Source organism: Nipponia nippon, unplaced genomic scaffold (genome assembly GCF_047370975.1).
Source record: "Nipponia nippon isolate SJK-2023a ecotype South Korea unplaced genomic scaffold, ASM4737097v1 scaffold_5, whole genome shotgun sequence".
NCBI classification, from domain to species: Eukaryota; Metazoa; Chordata; class Aves; order Pelecaniformes; family Threskiornithidae; genus Nipponia; species Nipponia nippon.
The window spans coordinates 179,833-196,993 of NW_028262369.1; the positions used below are offsets into that span (position 1 = coordinate 179,833).

The window sequence follows — 17,161 nt, forward strand, 5'->3', positions numbered from 1 at the left end:
ATTTAAGCTCTGCAAAGGGAGGAAGGAATAAATACCCCCCTGGTAGACTGGGTCATAACATGACTCAAATTGACAGCTTGGGTCCTACAGTCAGCAATGACAACACAAAGGTTCTGCATTTCCATACACTGCAGCAGAAAACAACTATAAGAATAAATACAACACAAGCGTGTGCATGCATACGCACACATTTGCTCTCTTACCTCTATCTGCATTGTCTTAGGCTGGATAACATGGATTTTGTTCTTGTAGCCACACCAGACTCTATCATATACAACAGCCATGCAGCGGATGGAATGGTGAGTGTGACCGAGGTCCATTAAGTGGTAATTACTGAGATCCCACTGACCATCTAAGGTGAAAAACAAGTGTGGAAAGATGCATCTCCTTCATGACATGTCAGTATACAATAGAATCATCTACCTTTCCATGTATATCTAGGTATACAGGCTTAGCGAATACTCAAATGCTCATTTTGCTTATGTCTGTGAACTTCCCATGAATACTACTACAATACTACTTCAGGCACAGCCTTATACTTACGAAACACATGACAGTAAAGTTTAGTTTGGCAGGCTGAAAGCTCTCCAAATCAGGCTAATTTAAACATCCTTTTATTGTAATGAAGTGAACGGGCTTCTCTAACAAGTACAACAAAAACAGCAGGGGAAAAAGAAAGACAGCCTAACAAGACTATACAGAAAGGAAATGGACCATACAGTCCTTGTGGTGAGGCTTCCTCATATCACAGACAGACAACATAATTTCCCCAAAGCGTCAAATCCAGGACACGGAATCAATCTCCCTTCTCTCACACTTATTTTCTAACTAACCACGCTGATACTGTGTCCTTCACAGACAGGTGGCCTCTATGTCATGAAGCTTCATCCCGTTTCTGATGGGAGCAATTTTTATGTGTCAATGGTCAGACTTGAACTCATGACAAAGGATGAATCAAAATTTAGATTGCATAAGACGAGAAATCTCTGTATTTCAGCTTGATGGATAAACTGCTACTCAATGAATAACTAAGTTCTTAATATGCAAACATTAGTTACAGTTAGCAAATTCAGATTACTCAGACATCTCTTTTTTGCAACAAGAAAAACTGACCAAGTGTAAAGCAAAGGTGCCATTTGTTTGGAATTTCCAGACTCCAGAGAATCCCAGCTCTGCCTGCTGTGTACGCAGTGATCAATTCCACTACTTAACACAGAGTCCAATTTCTCTGGGAAGCAGCAGGCCTATTGCTGCTGCACAGAGATCTGCTCAGGTACAGCCTGAGCTGCGTGGAGCTCCCTGTGCATGCCCTGTTAAGGTTGATTTGTGAATGCACAGTAACACCAATACGGCCCAAATGCATTAAACTTACTAAGCATGCCTCAAACAACTGCACAGCATATGTATTCCTGAAAGTGTTGGACTTACTCTGCATGTGCTACACAGCACGTACACATGTTTTTGTTCAGAAAAGCTCAGGAAATGGTGTTAAAGTATGCCTTAGATGTTTTAGGATAAAGATTATATGTGTGTAATAGCTATGCATTTTAACTGTATGTTTGTATTCTGGCAAGCCAGCACCCTTCCTTCTCAACTCAGAATAGCATTTAATCCATTGCTACGCTTTCAGCCAAGTTTGGTTTTCTCTTATTATGTTGATTCTTACCTTCTCCCCGGTGGAATATGGCTAGCGTTCCATCTGCCAGAGCAACAAGGACTCTCCCTTTCACATGCCTGAAATCACAGGAAAGTAAATATTTACAAAAATCTGTAAAGTAAGGGACTAACAAATCCTTTCTGACATCCACACACACCATCGTTGTGTTCTCTCTACAATTCCCATTCAGCTCAGCACTTGCAGGGACATCCTGCAAGGGCCGAGGGTCATACCTCTTACCTTCGCTGTAGTAAGATCATTCATAAATTTCCTGAGGAGGTTAACTTCTCCTTCACACTACAAACTCCATCAACTTCAAAAAATTCCACCTAATTTACATCCCAGTGAAATTTTGTTTTTCTCTTTCCCACTTATTTCCTCCTGATACTGCTAATCTCATTTAGTATCTTGTTCATTGAATTGAGTCAGGTCTGCAGTTGAGCAGGAACATGGCTCAGTATGAGGCTTTCCAATAACAAAAAACTTGGGAAACTTTCCTCACAAACCAATGCACTTAGAAGAGCAAAGAAAAAGATGACCGACAAAGAGCTGCTACTCCCATCTGAAATATTGCTTAGGCACTGAACCTTCTCCTTCAGTGTCCCTCAGCATGCACACTTACACTAGACTCAGTACAGAGTCCTTCAGCTTTATCGAGTGCAGACACTTCTTCCAGTTGGATACAGCCGAGTGCACATAAAGCCTGTGAGAAAGGACAAATTGGGAAGGGTTAGGAGCAAGGCCCCACTCCTTCAGCCTGACTAGGCTTGAGTCTTTTCTTCTGACAGGAAAGGTACAGGTTAGGTAAGAAGGTGAGGATAAATCCCTGTGCCTACGATGAGTGAGGGCTCAGACCAACAATGAGCAATGAAAACCTACTCCAGAAACAAGAAGTGAATTCAAGGTGTGAGGACACGAAAAGTGGAGCCCAGAGGAGAATTGAGGTGACAGAGAGATCTGCCAGCCCCAGGGGAACCTACCAGCCATTCTGTGCTCCCAGCCACATGGTGGGGGCAGCACTGGTGCAAGTCCCAGCAGCATCCCCATTCAACTCCTGATCTGGCAGTGTCGTGCTTGACTCTGTCTTCAGCTGCCCATTCTCCCTGAAGAGGCAGAAGAACATTGTTAGAGGCTTTAGTGACAGCAATGCACTGAATGCCCATCTACGCTCACAGTCTGGCATTCACAAGCAGATAAGGGCAATTGTATACCCAAATCGCTTCCTTCTCTTCAGTGATTTTTAATTGCTTGACTCCTGAATCTGCAATTTGCAAAACCTCCTTTTTACCCCACCAATACAAATAGCGAGTACTTCAAATCTACAGAACTTCACTTAGTGTTTGGTAGTACTATTACATGAACAATATTTTCTCCGTTCATTTTGAACTTCAACAGAAACAGCTTGGAACAACTCGGTCATTTAGGAACAATTTCTGTCCAAGACTTCCACCTTGCTCCTCAGGCCATCACATCGGACTCAACTGTCTTGGGTGGTGAATATGCTTTCTTCATTATCTTTTACAGCACATTAGAGGTGCTGCTAGAATAAATCAATCATCATTTTTACACATGAATCAATAAGCTCCTTCAGTAAGAACATTAAGTGTACATGTACTTTGGAAGATCTGTCTTAACAGCAGGTCTAAATTCATACTGAGAGATCAAATATTTGCACTTAAACAGCTGACAAAGTCTGCTGCAGGCTAAACCACGTTTATTTTCCTTTCGTTTCTTTCCCTATCATCCCATCTGTAATACTATTTGGGCACAAAACTGAAAAAAGTTTGACACTTTATTGGAAGATCAGGCTGGTTCTCATATCAAAAAGCTTATGAAAACAGAGCTGATCGGTAAATAACCGAACTGACACTTTAGTCCCAGACTGCCTACCCGTTCTGCCTAAGAGGTGCCGGTGCAGGGACTGGATCTGTAAACACGTGCTCCGTGAGGGGCCCAGGCCGGGCCTGAGCAGGCTCTGCCTCGCTTGTACCGTTCTCTGGTACCTCCGTAGCTTCTGTTGCCTCCTCAGTAGACTGGGACTGGTTGATCTTCCCATTGCAGACAGCAGCCACCTCACCTAAAAGACAAAGAGTGTGAGACATACTGGAGAATGAGCTGGTAAGTTACCTATACAGAAATCAGGCTGTCAATTTTTCAGTTTATCCTTCCTTGCCAAATTCAATCAAGCCCTGAGCCTGCACCACAGACAGCAGCTCATCCAGTGTTTTCTGCTTGGATGGGGAACAGAGGCTATTTTAAAGTGAGGCACAATCTTTGACTAGCAAAACATCAGAAGTTCTCCAGGGCTGCCCACTGCAGTATGGAGTCAGCAAGGGCATCACTATGGTTTTCATATGGGCTTAACTGACTTCACAAGAAGGTATGGTTCAGAGGAGAAGGCAATGAGAACAGAAGCAACTGTAGCAGGGCAAACCTATCACCTGTCCAAAATACTCTGCTATATGACCCCCACAACCAGGCTGCAGGATGTGGATCACTCAGAGAGAAAAGGAGGGCTCTAAAGAGAAATGTACCAAAAGGGTCTTTGGTCTTCCTGTACCACATTAAGAAACTTCTTGAGGCCTCTGAAGTACTTAACTCAGGGACAGGAGGATGCAGCTTTAAGACCATAAGTTCATATGAGACTAGCTATAATTGGACTGCCATTCAATTTTATGCCCCAAAACTCACTCTGTCCCTTGTCCAGCACAGGCGTGTCACCACGCGAGGAACAGTTGCTTCGTGGCACATTGCAGCGGGTTGCACAGCCCACCAGAGTGATTCCTGCCAAGACACCATCTGTTCCAGACGACTCTTCAGGATTTACATCTCCCTCCAGAAAGATCTCGCCTGGAGGATAATCACTCTCACTGGCCGCTGAAGGGCAAAGAACAGATTCTCCCGTAAATCTAGCTGTCACTGCTAATTTAAATGTAGCAGTACTCCTGAAGTAACCATATGGATGGAAGATGCTGACCCTCGGGGTTCACTACCCTGGGGACGCACCATGGCACCAGTCAACATCATGGCGAATCCCCTCATCCCTAGCATCAGCATCCAGACCAGCTACAGAGCCCTCCCAAACATGGGCAAGGTTCACTCTCGCTCCCAAGAACCATCCTTTACATGCCAAAGGAACCACATTCTAAACATTCAACAGTGAAGGATCTCCACAGAAAGGTACTACAAGAAGGCAAGATCTGAGTTACAGTTTTGAGGGACAACTACAGAATGCAGTACGGTCTCAGGGTTAGTTCTGAAGTGAGGACGCTACATTTGCCACTCCTCAGTGGAGCAGGTGACCCTGTGCAGATCGCAGCCAGTGCCTGGGCCCCACTTACCAGGGATGCTGGAGATACAGAGCACATGAGCATTGCAGACAGTGAACTGGTCCACCACTGTGCCAGGCTGATTGGCATCAATAATTACAACTTTACTTGTTGACAGCGTACTGGTGAGGATCCAGACACGACTGGATGTGGCATCCATTTCATGGAGCTCCTTTGCCTTCAGGAGAGCAATCACATGGGCAGAATCAGTGCTCCTCTCAGCTCAGACTGAGTGTATTAGTGCTTGGCAACATTCACACATGCAAAGGCCACAATGCCGGCTTCAAAGAGCCAAGTGTCTTCCTAGCTGACGCAAATAAACAATATGAGCTATGCAAACTTCGTCCATGTTGCTGCACTAGTATCTGGAACACTGGCCAAAGAGCCCATCTGGCTCCCTAGGGTAAGAGGAGTTTGGCCATTAATTTCTCTTCTGAGATGTCTGACTAATGCATCACTGAACATTCCCTTTAGACAGAACACCACAGAGCTGGGATGCACTCAACCTACCAGCTTAAGGAAGCTGATCTCAGAAGACTATAGAGCAGCAGTGTAAGACAGCTGTGGAAAAAACCCCACAAACCAGAAAGGATAAAACGTTCTATTATTATCTGCAAATTACAGCTTGGTTCTTAAAAAAACCCAACACTTAAGACTACTGAAAAACAGAGCTGGAATAAGTCTCAAGAGCTTCAACTTCTGAACCAAATGGACTCAGGGATTCTGCTATGTCTATCTTCTTTTTAACAAAGCTTTGCCTGAATTTATTTGTTTATTTTTTAATTTATAGTGATGAGGGCTCCATAATCTTCCTAGCAACCTCATCAAGCACTTAATTACCCTTATTATTAGGATTTTTTTCAAAATTCCAAATGTTTCAAAAGCAGAAGTTGGAAAATTTTATCCTAGATGATTTATCCCAAATCACACGGAAAGTTACTGAAAAGCCAAAATACCACAACCCTGCCCCACAAGACGATGCCTCAGAAGTACAAGTTAGAGCATTACATAGCATAATACAAAGGTATTGAGAGAGGGGGCATGTCAGGGACGGAATGAGAAAAAACAGCAGAGGCAAAAAAAAAAAAAAATCCGTTTTCTTTTCTGACCTTTTTCTTTTCAGGAGATGTATGGTTACTTTTGTTGTTCTCGCCTTCCACTTCCCTATCACAGGTGAGGGGATCACGTCCAGGATCCAGTTTCTGCCCATTCCCAGGCTCCTGCTCCAAAGGTCTCCATCCTGTGAGATTGACTCCAGCTGCACACCACAGCTAAATAACAGAGACAGGAATCTTAAACTAAGAATTCTGGAGGCTCCAGGGTCTCTTGAAATTCAGGCACCTTTGTAGAAAACTGTGGACACATGTCAAACACCTAAAACATTTAGTTGGAAACAAAAGGTCTTGTTGATTTCTACTAGAAAACATGGTCAGATTTTATGGAGGTAAGTTAATGACAAACTGCCTATTTCAAAGCAACTAGTTATAGCAGATAAATGTGCTCCCTGCAGAGAGATGACCATCTATTCTCAACTGCAATTCTACTCAAAATATTCTAGTCTTGATAGACATAGCTTCACAAAGATCTGCTCTAGATAATTTTGGCCTGTTACCAGTGAATCCCAGTCAACAGTGGAATCTAAAAAAGAGTGATGAAATGCATTTTTACTTTCACCTGCTCATTTTCATGAATTTTTACATTGTTTTATATTATACCGTAAGGAGTCCTAGCAAAAGCCTTAGAAGCATAAAATGTTGCTGATATTATGTAAGTTGTCTGAAAAAAGCATAAGATGTAAGACAGAAGCATGGGACCTGGCAACCAGAATCAGCTGAGAATTATGTCCTTACAGAGAGAGGTACTTTTCCCCACATACACTAGAAACCACCATTCAAAAAAAGGAAGGGGAAGATAGATAGAATTTGGACTATATAATGTAAAAAAAATACAGATTGTTGTAAAAATTGCACATTTAGCGACCAAAATTCTTTGCTTATTCCATGTACCCTTTCTGGACTGGAATGGTATGCAGAGACAACATACAGAATCACAGAATCATAGAATCATTAAGGTTGGAAAAGACCTTTAAGATCATCAAGTCCAGCCATTAACCCAACACTGCCAACTCCACCACTAAACCATGTCCCGAAGCACCACGTCTCCCCGGCTTTTAAATCCCTCCAGGGATCGGACTCAACCACTTCCCTGGGCAGCCTGGGCCAGGGCTTGACAGCCCTTTCAGGGAAGAAGTTTTTCCCAATATCCAGCCTCCCTTGGCACAACTTGAGGCCGTTTCCTCTCATCCTATTGCTTGTTACTTGAGAGAAGAGACCGACCCCCACCTCGCTACAGCCTCCTTTCAGGCAGTTGTGGAGAGCGATACGGTCTCCCCTCAGCCTCCCTTTCTCCAGACTAAACAACCCCAGTTCCCTCAGCCGCTCCTCACAAGACTTGTGCTCCAGATCCTTCACCAGCTTCATTGCCCTCCTCTGGACACGCTCCAGCACCTCAATGTCCTTCTCGTAGTGAGGGGCCCAAAACTGAACACAGTATTTGAGGTGCGGCCTCACCAACGCCGAGTAGAGGGGGACGATCACTTCCCTAGTCCTCCTGGCCACACTATTTCTGATACAAGCCAGGATGCTGTTGGCCTTCTTGGCCACCTGGGCACAACATACCTTCATGGTTGGGTCCTTCTCTACTAGTGGGCGACAATATACAGGCACAGGGACGTTTTTCATGCGAGTGTCTTCCTGACCACCATTGGGACTCAGCTGTAGGGGAAGAGAAGACGAAAAAGACAGTACAAAGCTGTAAACACCAGGCTATGGTAAGAGAGATGTAACTGATATGGCAGTACCAAACTTATTAGCCTCAGAGGTGGGTGCTGCTGAGGCTTCATCTCACATCTTATATGAAACAGAGTCCCTATAAGGCTAGGAGCAGCCTACCCAAGTGACTGCCTCTCTCACCATGATACGGTGCCCCAGTTATGGTCAACAGAGGCTATATGCTGCACTGCTGACAGAGAAAAGGTTGTTAACAGATGTTCCTTGCAACGAAGTCAGAACGCTGGCATTCCCTTCCACCATGGCCTGAAACTCATCCACTTTCAAGGCACAGTGCAAGACTCCTTCCTTTCAGGTGGTCTTTGACCAGTGAAATGAGTCATAGGCCAACAAATGAGGCTGATGACATTTGATTCTGTGTTACTGCTGGGGAGAAGTGGGACTGAACTGCACTGCATTTGGTTTTTATACTAAACAACTGATAAAATTCTCAGAGTATAAATGAAGTATCTAATGTTCAAGCCCAATTATAACAACAAAGGAAATAAAAACAAGTACTGTGCTCTGGACAAAGAAGAATAATTACTTTTGGTTTAGGGTAGGTTCTTTCAGCACCTTCATGCAGAAGAGTGCCCCCTTCATTGACTTTGGTGGAGATACAGAAGAGACTGATTTAATCTGTGCCTACAATTATCATACAAATAGAACATGCATGTGATACCTCTAAATGAAATCTTTAAGGACTAAGGCTAAGGTTACCAGTCGGAGAGTTAGGTCTTCACTGGTTTCCCCTCAGCCTGTCTGGAGAGTGGTCCCTACCTGTTTGTACTTAGCAGGGAGGCTCCAGCCGCAGGCCTGCAATCGCCCATCATCATTCCGCACGTGCTCCCGGACCTGGCGGTACTGCTCCCGTTTCTGCTCGCGACGTGCTGAGGACGTACAGTCACTGAGGAGAGAAGCAACAGCGTTACTTCTCAATCTATGGTTAAAAACAGAAGCTGAAGGTTAAGGGAGTGTCGCCATAGCAGGGGGAGGAAACACAAAGCAAACCAAATCCATCTTTGCCAACAGATGTAGGAAATGGGAGAGAGAAAAACCCTGTTAGGAAGCAGACATAGGCATCCCTAATCTCTAACTCCCTGTTACCTGAGCGATGTGGCAGGCCAAATCATTGTCGTCTTCACTTCAGTGCTCCAAGAGCCCTTCAGAAACAGGGAATCAACCTTCCATAAGACCTATCAATCTACGAGATTACACCAATTTTTGCTTAGCTCTTACAATTTACTGATCTAATGTCTCCATCAGGAAGACATTTTGAGTTCTTCCCTTCTTCATTATAGTCAACTATTTATTTTTCTGTCCATTTTAAAGCTTTCTCTGCTGACAAGGAAAATTTGCACTAACTGCTGTTGAAACTGCTGGTTTCAACAGAACAACTCCAGCTTTGCACTGGCAAAGGTTAAAAGAAAAATTGATCTGAGAGCTCTTAAGATATGTTTTAATATAAACAAAGGCTGTTTGAATATCAGTTCCAGCTCTCAATAGGTTTTTAAAGTATCGTTCCAAGGTACGAACAACATCAGCAAAAAAATCCAATCCAAAACAAAAACCCCTACACACACATAATGACATATATACTTAAAACAAAAATAACCCCCTGCTAAAACACAACACTTCCCTGCACATGCTTCCTCCCCTGGGGAGAGGATGAGAGAACAAACAGATTCTGACAGTGGTTAGTCACATCGTTTAATGCACTGCTGAAAAGCACTCAGACACCACTCAGTGACTATGATATTGCAATCAGATAAAAAGAACAGAATAAAGGCAGCGGCTATCTATAAAATACAAATTTACCCTTCTGAAGACAATCTCTCTTCTCCTGATCTAGCACCTTTGCAACAAATGCTTCTTATTGCAGAAGTTATAATACTTCACCATCACATTCTCCAAAGTCCTTCCACAAAAACATACCACATATGAAACTGTGCAACCTCGTAATGGTAGAACACACACATTTTGAAGTCAAGTAAAGCACAGAAGAGTTTTCTCCCTTCATGTCAGAGACATAAATCATAGGGAGAAGACTCTGCAGTGGCAACACTTAGAGGCTCTTTTTTAGCATGGTTAAGATTAAAACCAAATACTGTAACCTAAATGTGCTGTTGAGAGAACTTTTGTCTTTACCTAAGCTCCTTGTCAACAGCGTTGGGCAAGACACTCCATCCCACTGTCCCAGTGCTACCATCACACTCTACCACAAAAGCCCTACTTCATTCTATCACACAGTCTGCAAACACGAGTGCAGAACTAGGGTTGAGGCCAACTCAAGCCTACAATGGTCCCTGCCGAGATGAACCATCATGGCCTAGAAAGCCACGGCAGCGATATGTTTGGGAGGACAAAGTTTGCGGAGCCCATCCACATGGTAACGTATGAGTTAAAGATCAGGGAGACAAACCACAAGAGACAGAAACACATTACCCCACAGATGTTTTTTAAAGTGGAAAACAGCTTATTTTAAGAAAAGCTGCTATTTGGGAGAGCTGCAGGGAGACCTGGCTTGGCACACAGCACGCAACTCACTCTTCAGGGAAGAACTCCAGGGTGCGGCTTCCAGAGGAGATCTGGCACATGGTGTGACTGCGACGTTGGCTGAACCCTGCTGTTGTTGGGGACTTGTAGTGGATGTTCACAGATGGGTAGGTCCTCTTTGCTGGTGGGGGACTTGAGGAAGAGCTGAACAGACGGCTAAAGCTAGGGACAGAAAAAGGCCAACAAATATGAGAAAAGGTGCCTGGGGAGACAACACACCATAGATTCACAACAGGGGAAGCAAGATGTACACAATCAGGGGCTGTAAGCCCTTCATGAAAACTGCCCTACTTCAAACATAGAGCTCGGTCTTCAGTTTGATTGACATAAGGTGGTTTTAGCTTCCAGAAACAGATACCTTCTGAAAACAGCCCTTTATTAAAACTGATTGTGAGTGTATGTTTCCATTCCAGGGTGCTCGTGATCTTTTTCAGGTTATAAAACAAAACCAATGCTGGATATTCAGATCTGATTTTAATTTCACTAAGGACAAAGGAAGGCCTTGAAGGCAAAAGGGTTCAGCTAACAACACTTTCAGTTGCCTTTTCATTAATGTCGAAGTCTATTAAGTTGCTGTCTAGGGTAGAAATGGCAACGCTTCCCCTTTTCTTAATCTTACTCAAACCACCAAAGAACTTACAACTGCCAAATGGTGGATTTCTTCTTCTCCTGGACGGATGGGTGCTCACGGGAAGCTCTAAGGACAAACACAGCAGAAGCAAGTTAATTTCAGCATCTCTTACCCAAGTTTCTGCCAACCAGCAGGCCATTTCCATCAAGGAAGCCATGTCAAAATTCAGAATTCATTCTAACATGTTTCAAAACACAACAGAGGAAGTGACACGCACTGGTCTTTAATGTAAGCACACTCAACCACTTTATGTTTCAATGTTGACATGAAGTGCAAGCAAGTGGGTTCAATTCAAAGTTTTATCAACTCCCTGCAACATTATCATTGCCACAGTACTAGTCTGGTAACTACAAACCTCAGCATTATATTCACTTCAAGCCATAGCTTTAGAAATCATTAATTAGAAGCAACCCTCTTCCCTACGGCTTCTCCTAACTTAATCAGCACACGAGAAACAAGCAAGACAAACAACTGCCCAGTGTCTCCAAATAACGATGGCAACTTGAGATTTGCAGCCCAGGTTCAGGAACAAGAGAGAAAGAATTACGTATTAGGAGAGACGCATCTACAGTTTGGAAAACTTTCAGTACTTCTCAACCAATGTCTTGGTAGGGGTTCCATTGACCACAACGTCAAACATGGCCAGGTTCTGTCCTAAATAGGAATGTTCACCAACATCCAGTCTCACCTGATCATCTCTGTCCACCTGACAGCCTCCTGGAGCTCCATCAACCTCTCTTTGTATTGATTGCGCTCCATCAGAACCCGGGCCATTTCCACACGGGTGAAGCGGCGGCGCTGAGCTATGGGAATGTTGTCCTGCAGGGGGGAGGAGCACTGCTTCAGCCCACAAAAGATGGAAGGGGACTGATGTTAGTATAGGGCAAGTCAGGAGACAGAAAGACATATTTACTCGTTCTCCTCCTGTTCTGTTTGATTACCCCCAATTTCCCCATATGAGGTGCTAATTCTAGACCAGTGATCTCCAAACTATGGCTCATGGACCTCTGGGGTGTTCTGCAAACCCATGGAAATGAGAATTAGAACCACCACCCAATTGAAAGCCCCACCCGGAGACTATTGCCAGCAACGTGCTTTGATAGTCTGCAAGGAATTGTGAGAGTTGACAGTGGTCCATTGGTCCAGAAAGTTTGGAAACCAAAGTTTTAGTTCATTAGCAAATCCAGTCACAAGCAGCAGGGAGCACCAGGTGATGCTGTCTGTCCCCTCAAGAGGACTAGGAAGGAGGCGTTCTGTTAGTACACACTGATAAAGGTGTATGGCACAAGAAACTAAAGAAAGGCCTTTTCCTCTTCGGTGACGCAACTTGGCCTTCCAATGAGGGCACATGCGGCTTTGGGTTAGGAGGTGACAGGAATGAGATTGTTTGTCTCTTTTGAGGAGCGGAAAATGAGAACAACATGGCTAAGTTAGGGAAAATATCTGCCCAAAAAGAAATCGTAAGGATTTTGGGAACTCATTACTAGGAAGTGGCACTGGGTTGTGCCTAGACTATGGTAATTCCCAAGCTCAGCCTGGCTGGTGAGTACTGCTGAAAGCTGAAATAGCACAAATTAACCAAGTCCCTCTCCAGCCTCCCTGGACTTGGAACAAACCTGTATGACCAGTCAAAACAAGAACTGTAAAAATGAAAAGGAATTTTACAAACTTTTTTTTTTTAAATTTAAAAAACCAGACCTGTCAGTTCAGCTTCAAAGAAATCCAGCCCTCTTCAGCATTTCACAAGCACAACTTGAAAATTTTCCGATCTACCTAAATTCTCAACAGACCGAGTTCACCCCAGTTAAGTCAAGAGAACTAGCTAGAATTGAACCCGCTCCAAGACCTTTTACAAAGTAAGAACACAGTAATATTGAAAAGAAGTGTATCTAATTCCCTGTCCTAGCAGAGTGACATTTACAAGGAAAATCTCTGTTACTGCTTTGGTTTGCGTTTTTTTTTGTTGTTGTTGTTGTTTTTGGCTACAGTTGGTCTTCATTGAAAAGCCTCTACCTCAGCCAAAACAATTTGAAGAGCTGTGACAGTCCATGAGCCTTCTCTGCCTGTATCCTGTAACAGGCAGTACTGGCTTATGTAAAAGAAATAACGAGAAAAACAATGCCACAAGATTGAGACTACAGAACTAATAAAAGAAGGCAGTTACTGCTGCAAAGTTGTCTGTATAATCTGGATTTCATTGTACAATGTCCTCACGGCTTACAGCTTCACTGCCAACGTGGAGACAAGCTCTTCTGTAGAAGCCTGACTATCACAAGACCCCGAGAGAAACCACACTGCTCACTAAACTAATTCAAAATTAGGGAGAAACAGATAAAATGGGAAGGTGCTGAGCAGGGCACCGCTCTAGCACCGTTCTGTGGAAACGACATCATGCATAGTATTGCCACTGTGTCGGCTGCTCGTCTTTGCCAAATTATGGTTTGAAAGTCATATGAAGAGGTACTCTCATGGCATCTATCTACTAGCAATGCTCATCAGCAACAACCCACAGATCACCAGCTTTGCCCTCATCGTTAATGAAGGCAGATCAGTCTGCATCTCAGGACTCATATATGTGAAGTAATATAGACTAAGTATATAAACCCCCTTTCCCCGCAGGCATTTTAGTAATGTAATATACCAATTCTGTACAGAGATAGCTGCTTACATCCTCCACCTCCTCTTTGGGTTCTCGTCGGGCAACAATCGCTTCAGATTTCACTCTAGGAAACAGGAAGAAAGGCATCAAACCAGCAAGTGGTACCATGGCTTAGGTGTTCTGGGAGTAGAACCATCTATGGGAAGGTCTGTCTGTATGCATCACCAGGAAATGTTTGCAAAATGCGATCTAAGTATACATATTATGAGATGCTTCTCTGTTATTTTCCCCTCTCTCTTCCAGCACGTTACTCTGAACAGCTTCACCGACATCACCGCGTTTCTTTGCAACATGTGATGTAAGCACCGAAATACTGACCACTGGAACAGTTCAGCCAATTTCTATTTCAGAGCCATAATCTATGTTCAAATGTTTGATGAGATCCATGGGAAAACTGAGCCATTATCGGCAGTGAAAAAGCTGGGTTAAGTTCTTCTTCTGGGCTGCTTCTGTTTTCAATGCAGTGAAAAAAGCCTCTAATGTGAATGACAGCTTGCCATAAGAGAACACCAAATCCGTGTTAATAAAATACTTAAAGTATTTATCTGAGTGCTTTCAATTTCTTTAAACTCCATACCGAGTTGCAGTCAGGTAGTCCCATTTGAATTACAAGCACTTTTATTAACAGCAAAGACACTGCAGAAAAAAAATGCTGTCTCCATCTCCTAAAAAGGCACGCTTGCCAGTTAAAAGTCCATGTCCCTACCGCATAATATATTAAATGTATTATGTATATTATAAGAGACTCAAAAAGGCATTTTAAAAAATCAGACCTATTTCCACTGCTTGTGAGACTACTTTCATTTCAGACATTTGATCAACAAAGAGACCAGTCTGTGATATTCTTGGTGATTCTGTGCTCAGATTACTGAGGCAACCTTCCAGATTCCAGCTGCAAAATGAACACTGTCCTCTGAATGGAGATACCACAGTGCAAGGTACAGCTAGTCAAAATGTAATTATGTTGCTTTGAGCCCCGTGGGGCATCTTTAGTTTTATGGATGTAAAATCATCACAGGCTTTGCTAGGCACTCAGGTTTCAGTTCCTCTAGTTGGAGTGGAAAATAAGAAGTGGGATCTCTCCAAATGCTACCTGCATAGGACTTTAAAATCTCTTCTGCCTCTTCTTCTCATTCTTAACATGAACAATGAAACAATGAACAATACTGGCATTTAAATATTATTTGTGGGAATCTGTATTAGCTCTTTCATTAAATGAATGGGCATTCATGCCTCTCAGAGCTGTCTTGGCTGCTGCAAGGATCAAGCTCTTGACAGTTTCCTTCAAATCTATTGGGTTTTAAATGCCCCCCCCCACCTTTTTTTTTTTTTAAAATTGCAAATTGAAACTCTGAACGCTTCACTCCAGGGAGCCTGGATTTGCAGTTGCTGCTGCAGAATCCTAGTCCTGGGGAGGAAAATTCTGCACGATTTCCAAGGTTCAATAACCCATTTCAATCCAATAAAAACAACATAACACTAAAAGTATCTCAGCCACCTACCATCAGCCTTGAAGTGCTCTGTAAGGTACCTTTGAATTCCAGTGCTAACCTCCAGGAGGGAAACAGAGTAAAACTAACAGAGGGGGTGGGTTTATCACTCATATCCTCCCAGCTCCCTGGGGCAGGGTGTGAAGCACTCACCTTTTCAGCTCCTCCTCCAGCTCCTTGACTCTGGTTTCCATTTTGGCTTTGGCCTGCTTTGTTGCTTCAAGCTCTCCCTTCAGCACTTCTTGCTCTCCAGACAGCTGGTCCACCTTGGCAATCAAATCATTCTTCACAACGTTCAAAGCATTTCTTAAAGGTGTGAAAGGGACAATAAGCAAAAATGCCCAAAACCAGCAGCTGTCCATAAGAGAGACCTGAAACTAAAGTCACAGGCACTACAAGGAGAGTTGAAACGAGTGTATTTAAACAGTTCGGTCCAGCTATAACTCATGGAAATGTAGATTTTGGCAAGACGGAGCTGCCGAAGAACACAGAAATCACCGTAATGCGTCAGGATGAGGTTTGTCCATTCCTGTATCCTGACTGACAGACCAACATCACCTGAAGAAGATGGCAGAATACTGCAGAAAGCAGGTGTAGGGTAACCTATCACCTGCATAAGGTTCAAATCTATTTTTAACAGAATGAAGATCTGAAACACGTCTTTCAGAACTGCTGTTATCTGTAATTGTGGATAATTGTGGATGATGGTGATATAAATAAGCATTTCCAATCAGCTCCGAAATATCTTACAATCTTTAAAATCAGCAGCTTCCTATCGTAGTAAGTTCTCCAGCTCTCCCCTGAAAGTACTTTGCCTTCCTCTTCGTGGCTGCTTAGCTTTAGTATCTGGTTTGCAGCCTTTCTCAAAAAGTAAGGCCGTTATATTGTCTGCTTCTCCTTTATCAACTATTAAATCTTTGAAAACTCTTCTCAATAGTAAGAAAATTTTCTTTCCAAATAGCAAACATTACAAACAAAAACTTATAAACAGCAATATCCTCACAGGGGCTCAGGCCCACATCTAGATTCCCACTGAAATTAATTAAAAGCTTGCCACTGATTTCAGTTGGGATCAGACCCTACCAGCACATGCCCAGAGACTTCACCCAAGTGCTTGCAGAAAGGAAACAGTTAGGAAAGCCGCTTGGAAGAGCAATTCCTTTTCTACAACTGAAGGAACAAGTATTCAAGAGAACCCGTGAGATAAACAAGCAAGCCACTGTGAGGCAGGAGTTCTGGCCAAGACCTACTTCAAGATGACATCTCATTTGTAACTAGGCAGGCAGTTCAGAGCACGCAACAGTTCCTTACTTGGTCTCCAGTAGCTGCGAGTTCTCCAACAGCAGATTTCCCACTTCTTTGCCCATTCCTGAAAAGAAAGGCCAGGCAGTTTTCACCTGCTCTCCTAGAAATATAAAGCTTGTGTGGCACTGCCTGACTCATGCTTGAGGAAGAGAAATCACTTTTGTTAGGCTTCCCTAGGCTTCTGTATCCTGCTGTGGAGACTGGAGTGCCTCTTGCTCAAAGACCATGCAGCACAAGCAAAGGCACCCATGTGTGCTTCTGTAAAGAGCCCAAATGCAGACCTAGCTTCTTACCCCAACTTTCACAGACCCCCTTGAGAGGGACAGAGAGGAGAGCTTCACTAACGCCAGTGAGGGGAAGTCAAGTCAGTAACTCCTGGTTCACCCATGAGCTACTGCAACCATTTTTTATCATCGCTCATACAGAAAGAAGGTAGAAGTTCATGGGTTTTTCACAGAGGACAGCAGAACACTGTCCAAATCGCTAGCCAGATCTGCACATCAGTGATTTTCTTTCTTTCTTAGTATAAGCCAAATTTTCTGTTTCTCGGTACAGATTTGGGATCATGGTTGTAATCAACTTCAAGCACACGAAAGGCTTCCCATTATCAGCCTTCCACCAGAGCAATTTTAACAGGACTTTAGATTGTCCATTGCTCTATCCACCTTAACAGTTTTCTCATAGATGTTTAAAATCTGAAGTCTCA

At 43.4% G+C, this 17,161-nt stretch overlaps 1 protein-coding gene across 32 annotated transcripts in view; it reads right to left on the bottom strand.

Moving 5' to 3' along the window:
- Window positions 1–17,161, bottom strand: part of MAPK8IP3 (mitogen-activated protein kinase 8 interacting protein 3) — a 77,385-nt gene that overhangs the window by 8,546 nt on the left and 51,678 nt on the right. For 14 of the 32 annotated variants that reach the window (XM_087734237.1, XM_087734221.1, XM_087734236.1 and 11 more), the window contains 16 exons: window positions 16,462–16,519; window positions 15,304–15,456; window positions 13,643–13,724; window positions 11,690–11,841; window positions 11,011–11,067; window positions 10,362–10,532; window positions 8,595–8,754; window positions 7,665–7,760; window positions 6,096–6,257; window positions 4,999–5,164; window positions 4,349–4,534; window positions 3,548–3,734; window positions 2,638–2,760; window positions 2,280–2,360; window positions 1,667–1,734; window positions 204–352 (listed from right to left, as the gene is read on the bottom strand). In XM_087734237.1, the coding sequence (XP_087590363.1) occupies window positions 204–352; window positions 1,667–1,734; window positions 2,280–2,360; window positions 2,638–2,760; window positions 3,548–3,734; window positions 4,349–4,534; window positions 4,999–5,164; window positions 6,096–6,257; window positions 7,665–7,760; window positions 8,595–8,754; window positions 10,362–10,532; window positions 11,011–11,067; window positions 11,690–11,841; window positions 13,643–13,724; window positions 15,304–15,456; window positions 16,462–16,519 (2,051 nt within the window). The remainder of the gene's footprint in view (window positions 1–203; window positions 353–1,666; window positions 1,735–2,279; window positions 2,361–2,637; window positions 2,761–3,547; window positions 3,735–4,348; window positions 4,535–4,998; window positions 5,165–6,095; window positions 6,258–7,664; window positions 7,761–8,594; window positions 8,755–10,361; window positions 10,533–11,010; window positions 11,068–11,689; window positions 11,842–13,642; window positions 13,725–15,303; window positions 15,457–16,461; window positions 16,520–17,161) is intronic. The other 18 variants (XM_087734230.1, XM_087734243.1, XM_087734234.1 and 15 more) reach the window with 8 other exon arrangements.